Raw genomic sequence first — 16,175 nt, 5'->3', positions numbered from 1 at the left:
GCCAGTTTTGCGGTCTGAAAGCAGCATCAGCAGGTGTGGTGCCTAGGAAGTCATCTGTGGTATGCAGCAGGTATGTGGTCCGGGATTTCATTAAATTAGGCAGCGGAGGTCACGGTTAAAAGTTCCTCAGAGAACATGTCTACTTCAAAAGACCACTTGTTATAACTAAGGACCATACATAAGTAGTCTGCTCTCGTTAAGAGTGTGGAAGTCTGTCTCCAGAAGCTATCTTGTCTGGAGAACATAGATTTCCACTTGCACTATTTCTACCTTTCTGCTAATGCAATTAGTTGTTCCTTCTAGCGCAGGCCTTGTAAAGTACTGTATGGCTCTCCAGCTGTGGTGTGTATGGCTCGCCTAGTATGTCCTGTCAGTTCCAGCAACCCCCCCAGTAGTCTTTTAGCCCTTGAGTTTTTTTACAGTCCCTCTGAGAACATGTGAAACGAGAATGTCAAAGAAAGAGGTAAAAGTGTCAACCAGTGTCTGTCATTTCCCAGGTTCTTCTCTGGAGGATACACATGACTAGATTTTGCAGGGTTAATCCCATACACACTGGATTAAATAGGAAAAGATGTCAGAAAGAGCTGAGCAATCTTTTACCCATCAGGCAGTGTGTATTATTTACTTATGCCAGCCAGGGTCACCTAGTGTGTATGATGCTTTACAGCTGTAGATGGCTTCTATATAATCCTTGTTCAAATTGCCACAATTGGAGGAAAACATTTATAAAAATCTATTACACGACTGAACACTTAAGGGGTATTCAATGTCAGGGTGCCCCTGTCCTGTTCCGCACTTTGCTCGACAGTCAGGATTCAATGTCCCGGCCTCTGAGCGTCGAGAAAGGGGCGTCGCTATGCTACGAGCTGAGAACGGAAATAGACGATCTCCGGCCGGGAGCTCGCCTATTTCCGGCAGAACAAGCCAGACAGCTTGTGATGTCGGGTTCATTCTGCGGAGAACCCCTGTTCAATGCTGTCGGGGAAGACCGCATTGAATAGGGCCCCGCAACCATCGCCGGCGGGAGATGGCTGCGGGAGCACGACAGCCAATGAATACCCCCCCCCAGTAGTTTTTGCTGGTATACGTTGGCAGTCACATTCTGTCACAAGCTGTTACAAGGCATACACACACTGTATGATATCTGGCTACAGCCAATTCTGATTATCATACAGCACAATTTTTAATAGTCTAGTCCAGGGGTTCCCAAACTTTTTTGAATCACGGCACCCTAGAGTTTCAGATTTTTTTCACGGCACCCCTAGGCCAAAAATAAATTAGATTGGGTTTATATGCGATTCTTAGGGTGAGTTATGTGGTAAATGGTAGGATTTGCTTCTGTTTGTACTCATTTTATGATTGGCAGCCACCAGCACTGGTTTTGCTCATAAATAACCAACCATTAATAATTTGAGCTAGTCCTGGTCCACCAACCAAGGGCACCCCTGCATGTGTCCCGAGGCACCCCAGGGAGCCACGGCACACAGTTTGGGAACCTCTGGTCTAGTCAGTAACCCAAAACCAATGGCGCAGTTAGCACCATTTCCGCATCACCAAGAGATAAGGATAACACGTGCCTTTATTTTTGAGCTTTATTAATAAAAGTGGGCAGTAAAATATGTAAAACTTCCTACATACCAGGAAGTGCCTCATGCATTACTAGAAGGCACAGTGAGGTAATATACAAAATTAAGGTGTGTAAGAGGTAAGTTGTGTAATAGACACCAAGAAGTGCTACATTTATAAAACACAAGAGGGTGCTGCTTCAGCAACCCATAGTCCCCTTACACAAAGATTAGAGGTGGTGGGGAGTAACGGGTCACGGCCCCAAGAAGCCCCACCACTGGTGAGTAGTGCAGGAAACAAACATTCTGCCATCAATGCTTACAAAAGATACATATTAAGCACATTAATAAAAAAAAGTCCACAAATATTTATACGACAGTTGTCCCTTTATAAATAGATTTTAGTTACAGTGGTCAGCAAGGAATGACGGCAACTTCATTACAGATAAAAACCTAATGTCAGTCCATGAGCAGGTAAAACCAAGTCGCTGACCGCATTTAGATACAAAAACATAAAACGCATTTATTCAGCTATAGAAAATGTACAATTTGCAGTTTAAAAAAGACACAAGGGGGCGCCAGTTCCTCAGCGGATGCTCTGATGAATGAGGCTTTTGCTGCTGCGTGCCTTCTCCTTTTCCTTCTTCGTAACCGGGTCTACCTCAAAGCACTTCCAAAGCCGGAGCGTCTCATCCGCTGCTGCGGAGGCCACCGTGGAGCCATCGGGACTCATTGCCAGGTTGAGGACGCGAGCGCTGTGCCCTGGAAAGAGAAGGGGAGTTGACCACCTTGCACTTGGAGAAGATCAGCAGCACTGCTACTGTGATTACTCACCCTTCAGTTCTGTAACTCTGGTCATTGTAGGATACTTCCAGATCACCAGTTGGTTCTGGGCAAACCCGTGTCCAGAAATCAGTTCTTTGTAGCTTGTGGACCACAATATGGAGCATACCTATGGTATCAAAATTGGCAGTTGAGAGATTCTACAGATGGAAGGATGGTTCCAGCAAGAGATTGAGAATCTGAAGACATACCTGGGAGTGGGTGTCGACTGCATTTAAGCAAGTACCAGAGCACACATTCCAAATTCTGATGTGCCTGTCACTTGTTCCACCTCCGGTTGCCAAGACGTTGGACTGCCACGGGCACCAGGACACAGCCTAAGAAAATACATTTGTATCTGTCAAAATGCCAGTTGACCTCAGTCATTTCACACTGATCAGGTTAATGTCCTGATTGAGAAGGGCACAAATATAACAGCCACAGATGTATGTAAGCAGCAGGGACCAATACCAACAGCTTGGCTTTAAACCAGAGATGGGGAACCTTCGGCCCTCCAGCTGTTGAACTACACATCCTAGAATGCTTTGCTACAGTTTTAGCATGGCCAAATAGCAAAACTGTAGCCGTGCATGCTGGTATGTGTAGTTCTGCAACAGCTGGAGGGCCAAAGATTCCCCATCCCTGCTTTAAACCCAATAGACCAACTTATTTGGATATCGCTTGGCTGGTACATACATTGTGTAGAGCAGTGGCCCTCCAGATGTTGTGGAACTACACGTCCCAGCATGCCCTGGCACAGATTTATATAATAGATCGCTAAAACTGTGGCAGGGCAGGCTTGAGACTTCCACAACAGCTGGAGTGCCATGAGTTGAACACCACCGGTGTATTTGGCATCGCTAGGGACTTACCCCCTTATTGAGCTACAAGTAGGGAAGGGGTCCAGCGAGTTGCGGGAGCAAACATGGTACTTATGTAGTATCTGGGCTGCCGATTTTTTGATTGTATGCCTTAAGTTAAGGCATACAATCAGATGCGATGCCGCATCGCATCGCATCCGATATCGGATGCGATGACCCGATTTTTCCATAGGAATCAATGTTAAAATGATTCCTATGGAAAAATGGGTCCTTTTCATACCCCTACTATCCAAGTGGGCATGGAGTTGGATATAAACCTGTGTCGAGCGTAGCGAGCCACCGAGCCCGAAGCGTGGCGAGCGAAGCGAGCCCCGCGAGGGGACGGTATTCGTCCCCTCGCGGGGCTCGCTTCGCTCGCCACGCTTCGGGCTCGGTGGCTCGCTACGCTCGCCACAGGTTTATATCCAACTCCATGCCCACTTGGATAGTAGGGGTATGAAAAGGACCCATTTTTCCCATTGAATTCCATGTTAAAATGGACTCAGTCCATTTTAACATTGATTCCTATGGAAAAATCGGGTCATCGAATCGCATGGTCGCATGCGATGCGATCTCCCGATCCGACCCGATTTAGAAATCGGCAGCCCAGATACTACATAAGTACCGCAAACATCACCAATGATGCACTGGGTACACACTGTACAATTTTAAGAATTTATTGTAAGGGGTTATCAGCAAATTTATTTAAAACAGTCTAGTGCAGGGGTCCTGAATCTATTTTGCTCCTGGACGGCATCAGATAATAAAAATAATGACACAGGACCCCAGCAAGTTACTGCAGAAGGTCACCACATGTGTAGTCAGCAGACAGCACATACATGGCAGCATTGTGGAGGCACAGAGTGATGGGAGGAGTCTATTATACCATAACCAATCACATGTGTAGTCAGCAGACAGCACATACATGGCAGCATTGTGGAGGCACAGAGTGATGGGAGGAGTCTAATATAAACAGACTTTCAGACTCCTTGAATCAATGAGATTCGAAGAGTCACCAGCCTGATGGTCAGCAACATGGAGTCACGACCCCATGCTGAGAAGGTCAGGACCAAAAATTTGAGAACCGCTGGTCTAGTATGTACCAAGCCAGGCATGTCCAACGTTGGCCCTCCAGATGTTTTGAAACTACACATCCCAGCATGCTTTGCAATAGTTTTAGCATTCTCTAATAGCAAAACTGTGGCAAAGCATGCTGGGATGTGTAGTTTAACAACATCTGGAGGGCCAACATTGGACATGCCTGTACTAAGCTAAACAGGTTGGAAAGACAAGTGGAGCGGAAGTAACTTGTCTGAGCGCAGTCTCACCTTAACCGCGCCTTGATGTTGTGTGAAGGTTTGCACCGGCGTGAACTCTGCAGAATCACCCTGGGTACAGGGCCAGATATTTACAAGGTTATCATTCGCCCCACTGGCAAGATAGCGCCCATCTGGAGACCACTTCAGCCCGCAGACCTCCTGTGTGTGGCCGGTTAGGGTGGCCACATGATGCTGAGCAACCCTGACATCGTGATGATGGATGTGGCCAGTTCGGGAGCCACTGAAACGAGACCCAAAGTGTTAATAAGCAGCTAGAGCGGCCTGTGCAGTGTGAATGTACCGATATCCCATGAATACCCGCGATGGCCCCAGTCTCTACAATAGGCAGTTCGGATGGTCTAACAAGCCTATAGCTTGCAGGCTGTTCTTATGCTAGGACTCTCTCCCTGTGGGCAACATGCTCAGTAATTCTTAAGATGCCCATACACGTTACAATTATTGTATTCAATATCGCATCTCATATCGGTTTTGCGATGAGATCTAGTACAAAGTATGTGCTGCACATACTTGTAGCAAGGCATGCTGGGATGTGTAGTTTCACAACAGCTGGTGGGCCGCAGGTTGGACAAGCCTGAACTAGAGGATACTTAATGACCCAGTACAACAGCATAAAAGCTCATTAACAACCTTGCATATATTATACCAATATTAAAGGTTACTACCGAATACTGTAACCAGTCTACAGCAGGAATGGCCAACATGGGTATGGATCAACATGCTTCAAGGTCTACACACCATTAGGTAGACATGTGCCAAGTAGACAGTCAAAAGGACATAGGAAAAAAAAAAAAAAAACACAGCACAGTGATCATGTTGGAGGAGTTACTCACCTAGAAAGTATATGGTTGTTCCAGCTGAGGGCACCAACACGAGAGGAATGGCTGACCATGTTCCGGAGCCGCTTCTGCTGCTGTACATCCCACAGCTGGAGGAGCAGAGGAATCATTCAATTAGCTCTGTTCAAAACAGTGCGACTAGGCAATGCCATGGCACATAGCTGAACAGGGCAATATTGCTACATGCGTCTGTACGATCGGCAAAGTCATCCCATTTGACTATATGACCACCCAATCCATCAGATGAGGAACTGGGTAGATTTGCAGGCACACACCCAGCTATTGGGACAGGTAGTTGACCACATCGTACAATATGCCATTGCATAGTCAGCCTCTCAGGAACTCAGTGCTGCCATAGGGAATGTTCAGATGTGCTCACCTGTACTTCAGAATTGCTGGTCCCTACTGCCAGATAATTGCCTTCTTTGATCCAAGAGACGGATGATATGTATTCCTCAGAGTTCTCCATCTGCAGCAGCAGAACGATGTCCCCGCAGAGGTAGTTCCACAGATAGACCGAGTCATTCAGCGCTACAGCTAGGAGATTCTGCGAGCTCCAGTCAATTAGGTTTAGATCTGGAATGACACATACAGAATCTTTAGATTACACAATATGCTTGGGTGCCAACACACACGGTACAAGGATGGAGGTATGGAGCCACAGTAAACTGGTCCATTCCAGTGCAAGACTCACAGTAATCGTTCCTGATCTCTGGGGCGTCGAGCACTCGGTCAGGCATGGAGGGGATGTATCTGCCAGATTTTTTGCTAGAACCTGGAGTAGTTTTTTGGCTGTAAAGAACCTTCAGATTGTTCTGATATCCTGCAAAATGGGGAGTGAGGCAACAATGTTCACACCAAGTCATGATCAAATGGAAGCACCATAAATACACAAGTACAGTGTTTACCAACCTTCGGGGGCATTAAGTGATTTGCCACCAAGCCGCAAGATTTTGGCATCTTCCATGTCAAAGCCATTAAGGTTGGCAGCCCAGGCTTTCTGCTGCTCCTGTAATGAGAGATGAAGATTAGGAGTGTGTCCTAGACAGGCCAGCATTACCTAGGACACAGAATAAGCACGGCTTTACATAGGTCCATAAACAAACAGGTATTTTACTTTGGTTTCTACATATAGATGCGCATAGAGCTGGGGATCTGGCACCACCTGCATTGTACCTAGCATTCATGCAAGATGTAGGCTAAAGGTGCGTACACACGTACAGATTTTCTGTCTGATCTATCTGGTCGGAACAAAAAAATGGAAATGGATGGGAGCAAATGACTATCAAAAAATTGTTCCCAAATGCTTGAAAACAGACATTGATTAGTCAGACAAATCGTTTAATCGTTCTGATAGAAAAAAAAATATGCTTTGATAAATTTGTTATGTTTTCCTGCATTTGCGTGGAAATGTTTGATTGTCACTTGCTCCCATACATATTCAGGTTTTTGTTCCCACCAGATAGGTCAGACAAAATCTGTACGTGTGAACGCACCTTTTGGCTCACTCCTGCCAAGGGGCAACCTTCATACTACCGCGGCTTCCTGAGATACTGGCCACCGTAATCTAGAAGGGCATGCGATTAGAGCGACAAGAGTTTAATTTATTTTAAGCCAAGTGGGCATAAAGCAAGAATACAATACTGTGCGTAGCAAGGCACCATGCCTGAAGCATGGCAAGCCATGAGAGACAATGCAGTACACTCATACAGTGTCCACGTAAAAAAAAAAAAATAACTCAGGTCAACCTAATGACTTCTTAACCCCATGACCCATACCCTCTAAGGAAAGTATTCGTTAGAATACTGGGTTATACCATATGTGCCCTTTGAAAGGCCATCACTAATATACACCAACTTGCTCAATTCTTCTGTAGTTGCCATGTTAGGCAAGAGCTTCTAAAACTTAGGGGTAAGTGTATGAGGCAGTGTAAGGGAGGAGCGGATGGAGTCAAAATCCCGGCGGTCGAAATACAGACACTGGAATCCCGACTGCCGCAATGTCGGAAATTTCTCCCTTTATGGGTGTCCACGACATCCATAGAGTGAGAATAAAATAGTGTGTGGCGAGCACTATTTTATGCTCACCACGCACTATGGGGTGAATCCACGACCTCTTGTCTGTATTCCGGCGTCAGTATTTCGTACCTATCCCAGGAGGAGAAATGAGCCAGAGCAGAAGTGGCCCATGGCAACCAATCAGCTGCTCTTGTATGATTTTATATTATGCAAAATTATAACTGCTGCTTCAGTGCAATGTGCCACTTCATACATCTGCCCCTCAGTCCTTAGGACCCTGACCCATTCATGTTTTCCAGACCAACTTATTCATTACCTATTATCACATTTATAAGACCCATTGGAAAAGGAGCTAGAAACAGATTTGTTATAGGATTTTTAAAAACCTGAAGCAATACCGCTCTTAAGACCCATACACACTGGGCGACTGAGCTGAAAGTCACTCAAAACAGGAGGTTTGAGTGGCTTTCAGCTCAAGCCACCCAGTGTGTATGGCCCGGCGATGAGCGGTGAACGCTGCTGCACACTCCTGCAACATCACTGGGAAATCCATTAATCTGCTGGTTATGCCAGCAGATGAGCGGCTTTCAGGACGGCTTTGCAACGCGGTCCTCCGTCGGCGCCGGGCAGGGGGAAAGCCACTCAGTGTGTGTATGTACTGAGCGGCTTTCCCCACAGTGATGATTCTCATCATTGCTGTCCATACATGCTTGGCATAGTCGCCCAGTGTGTATGGACCTTAAGGGTAGAAGCTAAGGTCAATGACATTTGCCAAATAGTGGATGAAATTATCTATACATGTATCAGGGGCCAGAAGCACTGCAAGAAGCACTGCAATCACATGCCTGAGCCCACAGAACCATAAGCACATAAGGACCTATATTGGCAAATATCAGTGCTTGGCCATTTATACCAGTTTCCCACTGACCAAAAAAGTTTTTGCTCAGTGTCAATTTTATTTTTGTAAAAAAAACGAGGACCAGTTTACCAGAGTTCCCAACTCAGGAGGTTTGTGAGGTTGGACCCAGGTTAAAGGGAAGTGTAAGCGGGTAACCCAGATCATCCAGCCTAGGACCTGTTTACAGGGGTGATTGGACTAAATCAGAAGGTGTACGACAGCTGTCACAGCAGGGAAGAGATTACAGCCTCCCTGTATGGTCTGGACTGTTCCAGTTTTTACCCCACGTGAGGCTGTAACCCCTCCCTAGCCCATCTCCCTGCTAACAGGTATGACTGTACCCCACAGAAGTGTAGGTTGCCAGTCTGCTCTGGCGTTCTGGGGAGACCTGGAACTTCCAGCACTCAGACAAGTCATTTCCAAGCTCTGACACTACACCATGTCTAGTGTGAATGATGCTGACCTACTGTAGTGTCATCCTGGGATTGGATAAATCCCAGTTCTGACTCAGCTTGGAAAAGTGTTCCATATTCCAGGACAAACTCAAGACTTTGTTGGAAAAAGGGGCGTTGATAAACAGCCAAGCACCCTGAGGATCAGCTACAAATCGAGCATGGTATTGTGAAGGTGGGAGCGTTAGCATACGGCAGGAATGCATTACCTTCTTTGTGGGGGACTGGTCAGTCGGCTCATTCTCTTTGCTGAGCAGAAAGCTGGCGACATCCATTTGCATAGTGCTCCGATTAGGGATGTACCGGTCGCCGCCGGCTCTGGACGGGGTACCCTGTATTTTACCCTGGGATTTGCCTGAATAAATAAATAATGCAGTCGTCACCAACCCCTTAAGGCTAGTTTGTGAACACACTAAACAAGTACTAAGCAATGTAAAAGCTCCTAGTCCCCAGACCTATATACTGGGCTAGATGTAAGAAATAGGCCAGTCCATAAGTACAATCTGTGGTTGGTAAAAGCAGAGCTTGTAGAACAGACATGTGGCCCCTCAAACTGGGTGGTTCATAAACTGTGGGCCTAGACAACATGGGGTGCCAGTCTGTTGATCCAGGACCAAGTTAGTTATGTCAGTGCTCCCTCTAGGCTTCTTTTGCCTGGTGCCTGCCCATTTTGTTAGTTTCTAAACGCACCCTGCCCTTTTGCATGCACCCCCGCCACACTCTTTAGGATGTTTCTACTTGCAGCTGTCAGCTCTTCCAGGTGCCACCAACCCCATGCCGCTCAAGTCCTCTGCCAAGAGTGATGCGTCACCTCTTCCAGGTGCCCCCCACCGCACTGATAGCAACTGCTTAGCTCTTCCTGGTGCCCGCCCCCCCCCCCACGCTGAAACCCTGCCGACCATTGTGCCGAGAGCAGCTATTCCAGGTGCCCCCCACCACTGAAAAGCATCTAAACCCCTGCCCTTTAAAAAAAACACTAGTCTGTGATGGGCAAAACCAGTGCTAGCTGCTGCCAGTAATACCGTGTTCTCCCGGTTTTACCCGTGTATGAGGCCCAGGCATGCGACCCATTCACACTGCAGAAAAACCCATGTTAAAGGAAAATTCCCGGGTCCACATGATAGACCCGGGGATTTGCCTGCAGTGAGAACGGGGTATTACAGAACATGTGGACTATCAGAAGCACAACTGTACACCACCTAACAAAAATTAAGCATGGCAAGAAGGCACAATAAACCCCTTCCCCCACCCAAAATACTGTATAGCAATAAAACTTATACTGGAGTTCCTGTAAAACAAATGCTGATATTTTTGTGCTGTGATTCAATAGAGTTTTGGAACCACTACCTTAAGCCGGCCATGCACGTGAATGACATGAGGCCTGAACGTACAGTCTAGAAGGGTCATGGGACGGACCGTGCGCACATTGTGAGGAATATCGGTACGATGTGTGGTCCAGCGGGTCAACACTCAGATCATACGTGCTGCATGTTTGATCTGTCGGCTTTCATTGCGGCCATAAGCAGATTGCATGTGCATGTAAAGCACATACAGACACACTTACCACCTGCATACAATCAGGTGTACAATCAGATTTAGACAGTAGAATTTGTCCAATTGGGAGCTTTCCCATCTGGTCTTATACAAGTGCAATTATAAGAAAGCAGCAGGTGACGGGGACAGCGTCAGTGACTGACAGTCAAATAATCTTTTTGTACCACAGAGCAGCTGCCACATGTACATTGACCCGTCAGCCCAGGACAACATTTACTATACCCCACAACCCAGGTTGCTCCTCCCCCAACTAGGATTGTGATGAACCTACACGCTGTGATTTATCCACAACCTCATTACGTCTATGTCGCTTAAGACAAAACAATGCCAGACCTGGAGTCTTTGAAGGAGTCTTGCTGGAACTGTGGGACCGATTTGCAGCCTTCATGGGCGATACGACACTGGTGTTCACCGACGTATTCGCAGATGAGCAGCTGCCCTCCTTCGCCTTCCGCTGCCATCTTGCAAGAGGTGCGTTCGGAATTGGTGCATCCAGCTTTAGAATGCTATTCAGGTCATTCTCAAATACAAACTGTGCCATGATCACTTACTCTGTAAGAAAAAGTAAATTAAAGTGTTAAAAGGCATTAAAGTGTGACATTAACAAAAGCGTATACACCAGGCGTTTCCCTAAAACATTACAGAGTAAGCGCTATTCATCTTAAAGTGAATCTGCAAAATCGTGCCATAGGCCGTATGCAAGAGATCAGCAGCAGAGGCGACAGAACCCAGGACTTGCAATAAAGTAGCTGTGATCTAAAGTACTGACAGACATTTAGTATAAGCCAACAATAACATGCTAGACCAGGTACGTCCAAAGTCAGGCCCAGGGGCCAAATCTGGCCCGCAGCCTCCAGCTGGAAGCGGGCAGAGCATCTGATGTGGGAAGCACAGCACAGGACACTAAAGGTGGGGCCCCGGCGAGTGCGCCTTTACCTTGCTGTCTGCTGCGGTGAGGAGGTGCCGGCCACCACAGTCAGATGTGTTTGCCGTCCTACCCCTGCTGCAGCAATCGTATATCACCCTACTCCACAATCACAGTGACAGCAGTGTTTGGTGGGTACGTAGTGAATAGGGGGGCCATACAGTTAAGGAGGGTCAGGCTTGGGGACATACAATGAATGGAGGCACTGATGGACTTAAGAGAAGGGGGCAGGCTGGGGGACAGAGTGAATGGGTGCAGAGTGGGGAACATACAGTGAAGGAGGGGCAGGCTGGGGGACATACAGTGAATGGGGGACCATTCTGATGTGATTAATGATTCAAAGAATGTCAGGCTGAATGGTCGGCCCACACACATTTACACTTCACCAAATCTGGCCCTCATCGCAAAAAGTTTGGACACCCCTGTGCTAGACAAATTATAGGAGATAGAGGGTTAGATACATACAGGGGGGGGGGGGTTCTGGTTGCACAGAAACCCCCTTCTCTTGGCAAGTGCCTTAAATTATGACAATAGCACTGGTATATAATATGATTATTAGAGCTGCTGCCACCACATCAGTGTAAGGGACAGAGCACGCTTTCAGAATAGCACCATTGTCCACTCGTCACAACTTTACTAAAGGTAATAAATGGTATCGTGGACACAGGAGGGTGGCGTGGACCCAGGGTGGTGCGGGTTACGCTGCGCAAGTTCCATAGCACAAGATGTGGCCGCAAAAATGAGAAAGTACCACAGATTGTTTCCCCCCCAGGGTCAAGTGTTTCCCCCCCAGGGTCAAGTTTACACCCCTGAAGTCCTGCCACCATGTTTAAATTGGCACACAGGTCAATTAGTCAGAGAAAATGGATAACCATCAATAAGTAAAAGCCACCAATATATGCCCATAGCATAGTTTGACACTACTGATGGGCAGTTGCACTATTGTCATCAATGGAAGTGGAAACGATGGGCATCCCTACTTCATAGCATGGCAGAGCCCTGACACCCCAACCAGTATATCTGCAAAGTTATGGCGACAGGGCTGGGCAACACCGGCCCTCCAGATGTTGATGAACTACACATCCCAGCATGCCTTGCATCAGATTCAGCATGGCCACATAGCAAAACTAATGCAAAGCATCCTGGGATGTGTAGTTCACTAACATCTGGAGGGCCGGTGTTGCCCAGCCCTGCATCACATAAACCTGTGTTGTTGACACGTCGGCACCACAAAAAAAAAAAAAAAAACCACCACAACAAATCAATGCAAATGTTTTTCCCATCTGTGCAGGGCACAATGCCAGTCGGGCAACACCATGCTTTCCCCAGTGGCACATATGTCAGCATAGAGGGGACTAAGATCAATAATACAGAATATAGTTTCTGGCGTCTGTACTATGAAGTACGGGGGGGGTACACACACACACACACACACACACACACACACACACACACACACACACACCTCTCTAAAGGCGACAGCTCAGGGGTACCCACACACATCACACAGGTAGGGGAGAGGATTCACTGCAAGACAACATGCAGAGTCAGTATGGATCTCTCTGCTACACAGCACCAGGTACATGGTCCCCCAGGCCGCAGCCGCCCCGGGTCCGAACTCACCCTCAGACTCTACCAGTAACGGTCACACAGTGCTGTGAACGCCTCACGCCGCTGGTTTTAAACCCCAGCCGCCGTGCCTCCTGATTGGCTACTCGGCGGCGACGGTCTCCATGACCACCATCGGACGCATCTTGCGTTGAATCCGATGGGGCTTTCTGATTGGGTCAACGTACCAGGCCGCTGGGCGGGGCTTCATTCGAAGTGGCCAGCAGCAGGAGCCTTCCGCTTTGCGTGCGTGCGTGCGTCAGTGACGTCCACGTGAGTTGAGCCGCCATTTTTGTTAGTGGCAAATACAAACAAAAGTTTAATATGGGGGTTGGGAGTGGGACTTGGAGCCGGGAGGGAGCTGCGTGCTGCTGCCTGCCAGGCTGCCACGGCCCACATACCTCCGAGTCCCAACATGATCCATCCACTCCAGGAGGAACACAATGCTCTGTTTCTGGACTTCCCTCTTAATTCATGATTGCTATCGCCTGTGTGGAAATATCGGTACTTATGTAGTATCTGGGCTGCCGATTTCTAAATCGGGTCGAATCGGGCACATCGCATCGCATCGCATGCGACCATCGATGCGATGCGATGCGATGCGATGACCCGATTTTTCCATAGGAATCAATGTTAAAATGGACTGAGTCCATTTTAACATGGAATTCAATGGGGAAAAAGGGGTCCTTTTCATACCCCTACTATCCAAGTGGGCATGGAGTTGGATATAAACCTGTGGCGAGCGTAGCGAGCCACCGAGCCCGAAGCGTGGCGAGCGTAGCGAGCCCCGCGAGGGGACACAGAATACCGGCCCCTCGCGGGGCTCGCTTCGCTCGCCACGCTTCGGGCTCGGTGGCTCGCTACGCTCGCCACAGGTTTATATCCAACTCCATGCCCACTTGGATAGTAGGGGTATGAAAAGGACCCCTTTTTCCCATTGAATTCCATGTTAAAATGGACTCAGTCCATTTTAACATTGATTCCTATGGAAAAATCGGGTCATCGCATCCGATGGTCGCATGCGATGCGATATCGCATCGCATCGCATCTGATTGTATGCCTTAACTTAAGGCATACAATCAAAAAATCGGCAGCCCAGATACTACATAAGTACCGAAATATCTTTCTTTCCCATTAACCTGTTTATAACAGGTGACAACAATCACACATCGGAGGGAAGTCCAGAAGCAGTGGGTCATGTTGGGAGGTATGCTGCCATGCAGTGTGATAGTAGGGTTACCACCTGCCTGGCCTCACCTCTCACTCCCCCCTTGGCAACAAGCATGTAACCCCTTGCACAGAGCATCACGGGGTGTGGCGTAATGTGTAATGGGCATTACGGTGTGTGGCATAACGTAAAATGGCCATTATGGCATGGGTGTGTGGCGTGTAATAGGCATTACGGTGTAAATTTTTGGAGCGCAATCCCGGTTTTTCATTTGTCTGACTACATTTTAAAAACATTTGCCAAGCCCTGGCATAACGTGTATTGGGCATGTGTGGCGTAACATGTAATGGGCATCACGGTGTGTGGTATAAACATATAAAGGGCATCGTGGTGTGTGGCAAAATGTGTAATGGGCATAGCGATGTGTGGTAAAACGTGTAATGGGTATTGTGATGTGTAGCAAAACATGTAATGGGCATTGCGGTGTGTTGCATAACATGCAATAGGCATTACTGTGTGTGGCATTCTCTGCTTAGCCGCTAGGACCTTTCATCTCAGTCAGGCACCCGCACTCCTCTACCCACCCCCTCCCGGCTCTGACTACCCGCTCGAACATGCAGCAGCGAGGCTGGTTCTACAGAGACACTGGCCGCGGCACCCCTGTTGCAGCGCTGCAAAAGGGGTGCCGCAGCCAGTGTCTCTGTAGGAGACGCAGCACACAGTTTGGGAACCACTGGGAGCCGCGTCTGCACACAGTTTGGGAACCACTGCCATTTAGGGATTTATTTTGGTTGACACTCTCCCCTGCATGTTCGGGCAGGGGAGCGATGTTTTGCGACTGTGCATGCGCATACTCAATTATGCACATATGCAGCCGCTGTGTGCGAGCGGCCACGGCGAATAGACTATTCGCCAGGCGCTCACACACAACAGTGCGGGCATAGAGTTACGGGCCAGTGGATTCCCATGAAAATACTAGGGGTTCTCATGGTAATTCCCCAATGACGTGGGTGCAGGGGGCACGCAGCTGGCGTCAGTAGGTGTCAGCTACCCATCTGCTTCCCATACAGGCACTCGTAGATGTAAGACACCAAAGAGGTGTCTTAGATTTGCGAGCGCTTGAAAAATCATTCGATGGTCGCTGAAGGCTGCTAATGGTTGATTATGCAAATTGCGCCGGGGGGAGGAGGTGGTGGTCTGCGACTGGTGGACTCGCAAGTCTGTGAATTTCGCAGCTTTGCGAGTCAACCAGAATATGCTGGCCTTTGAAATGTGTGGTAACACTGCCATCTAGTGGTAGCAAATATCAAATACATGTTAAATACATTTTAAGTGTATTTATCAGCCATACAACGTGGCAGATGTATGAAGCACCGTTATGGGGAAGAAGGGTTATCAGCGCCCCTGTCCATATCAGCGCTGCTATCTAAAAGATAGCAGGCTGATATGCAGGGCAAATGTATGACCGTTCCACCCCCTGCCGCAATTGACTTCTACAGCTGCAGGGTGGTGATGCCCTATCCCCACAGCAGAGACAGCGCTGTCCCTGCTGCTGGCTCTGGGCTGCGCTGGAGATCTCACCTGACTAGCGAGATCTCGCACATGCCCAGTACAGCCGGTGGGGGTGGGGTTGGAGGAGACAACGGCTCTGTGTGGGTTTATGTGCTGTCTACTCCAGTACAGCCAGCCTGGGAGGGGGGGGGATTTGCGCTCCCCCGCTTTGGCGGACAAGATGGTAATACTTCTTGTTGATGTATGAGGCGTCAATGAGGCGAAGCCGGAAGAGTTATATCGGCGAGATAAGCGCCCCAGTAATACATCCAACCCAATATCTGTTATGGGGCAGATTTGCTATAAGGACAATTTTTGCTGATTTGGCGGATTAATTCGCATGGAGTCCCATGTCAAATGCATTCTAAATCGAGACAAATCACCATCGGTACAAACATTGTCAATACAACATTGGTATCAATGGAAATCACATAGTTACTAAAAATCGTCTTTGCAAATTCACACGAAAGCGTACAAAATTGCACCTCAATGCACAAATTCAATACTATGAGTTTTGTTAGCGTGTTAATATCTGAAAACACTTTGTATGCCTAAGTCCCATCAAAAGCCCCCAAAAT

General features: G+C 48.0%; 2 protein-coding genes across 2 annotated transcripts in view; one reads left to right on the top strand and one right to left on the bottom strand.

Moving 5' to 3' along the window:
* Positions 1 to 16,175, top strand: part of LOC146026685 (importin-13-like) — a 234,710-nt gene that overhangs the window by 146,283 nt on the left and 72,252 nt on the right. The window lies entirely within an intron of this gene.
* On the bottom strand, positions 1,934 to 13,033 carry LOC146026682 (cell division cycle protein 20 homolog). The gene is made up of 11 exons (XM_083157529.1): positions 12,894 to 13,033; positions 10,679 to 10,897; positions 9,001 to 9,146; positions 6,336 to 6,432; positions 6,118 to 6,246; positions 5,803 to 5,999; positions 5,418 to 5,512; positions 4,576 to 4,807; positions 2,600 to 2,725; positions 2,400 to 2,517; positions 1,934 to 2,327 (listed from the first exon to the last, which is right to left on the bottom strand). Exons 2-11 carry the CDS (start codon positions 10,884 to 10,886, stop codon positions 2,152 to 2,154), a joined length of 1,524 nt encoding a protein of 507 aa, XP_083013655.1. The 5' UTR covers positions 10,887 to 10,897; positions 12,894 to 13,033; the 3' UTR covers positions 1,934 to 2,151.

The sequence above is a fragment of the Crinia signifera genome, chromosome 8 (assembly GCF_055691185.1).
Source record: "Crinia signifera chromosome 8, ASM5569118v1, whole genome shotgun sequence".
In the NCBI taxonomy this organism is placed as follows: domain Eukaryota; kingdom Metazoa; phylum Chordata; class Amphibia; order Anura; family Myobatrachidae; genus Crinia; species Crinia signifera.
The sequence above is the reverse complement of the archived record's forward strand: the minus strand, read 5'-3'. Positions and strand labels throughout refer to the sequence as shown.

Coding starts and splice junctions, on each gene's coding strand:
- LOC146026682 (XM_083157529.1), bottom strand. CDS start 10,886: ATGGCACAGTTTGTATTTGAGAATGACCTGAATAGCATTCTAAAGCTG. Junction 6,000..6,117: donor AGAGATCAGGAACGATTACT/GTGAGTCTTGCA, acceptor GTGTCATTCCAG/ATCTAAACCTAATTGACTGG. Junction 4,808..5,417: donor AACAACCATATACTTTCTAG/GTGAGTAACTCC, acceptor GTCTCGTTTCAG/TGGCTCCCGAACTGGCCACA.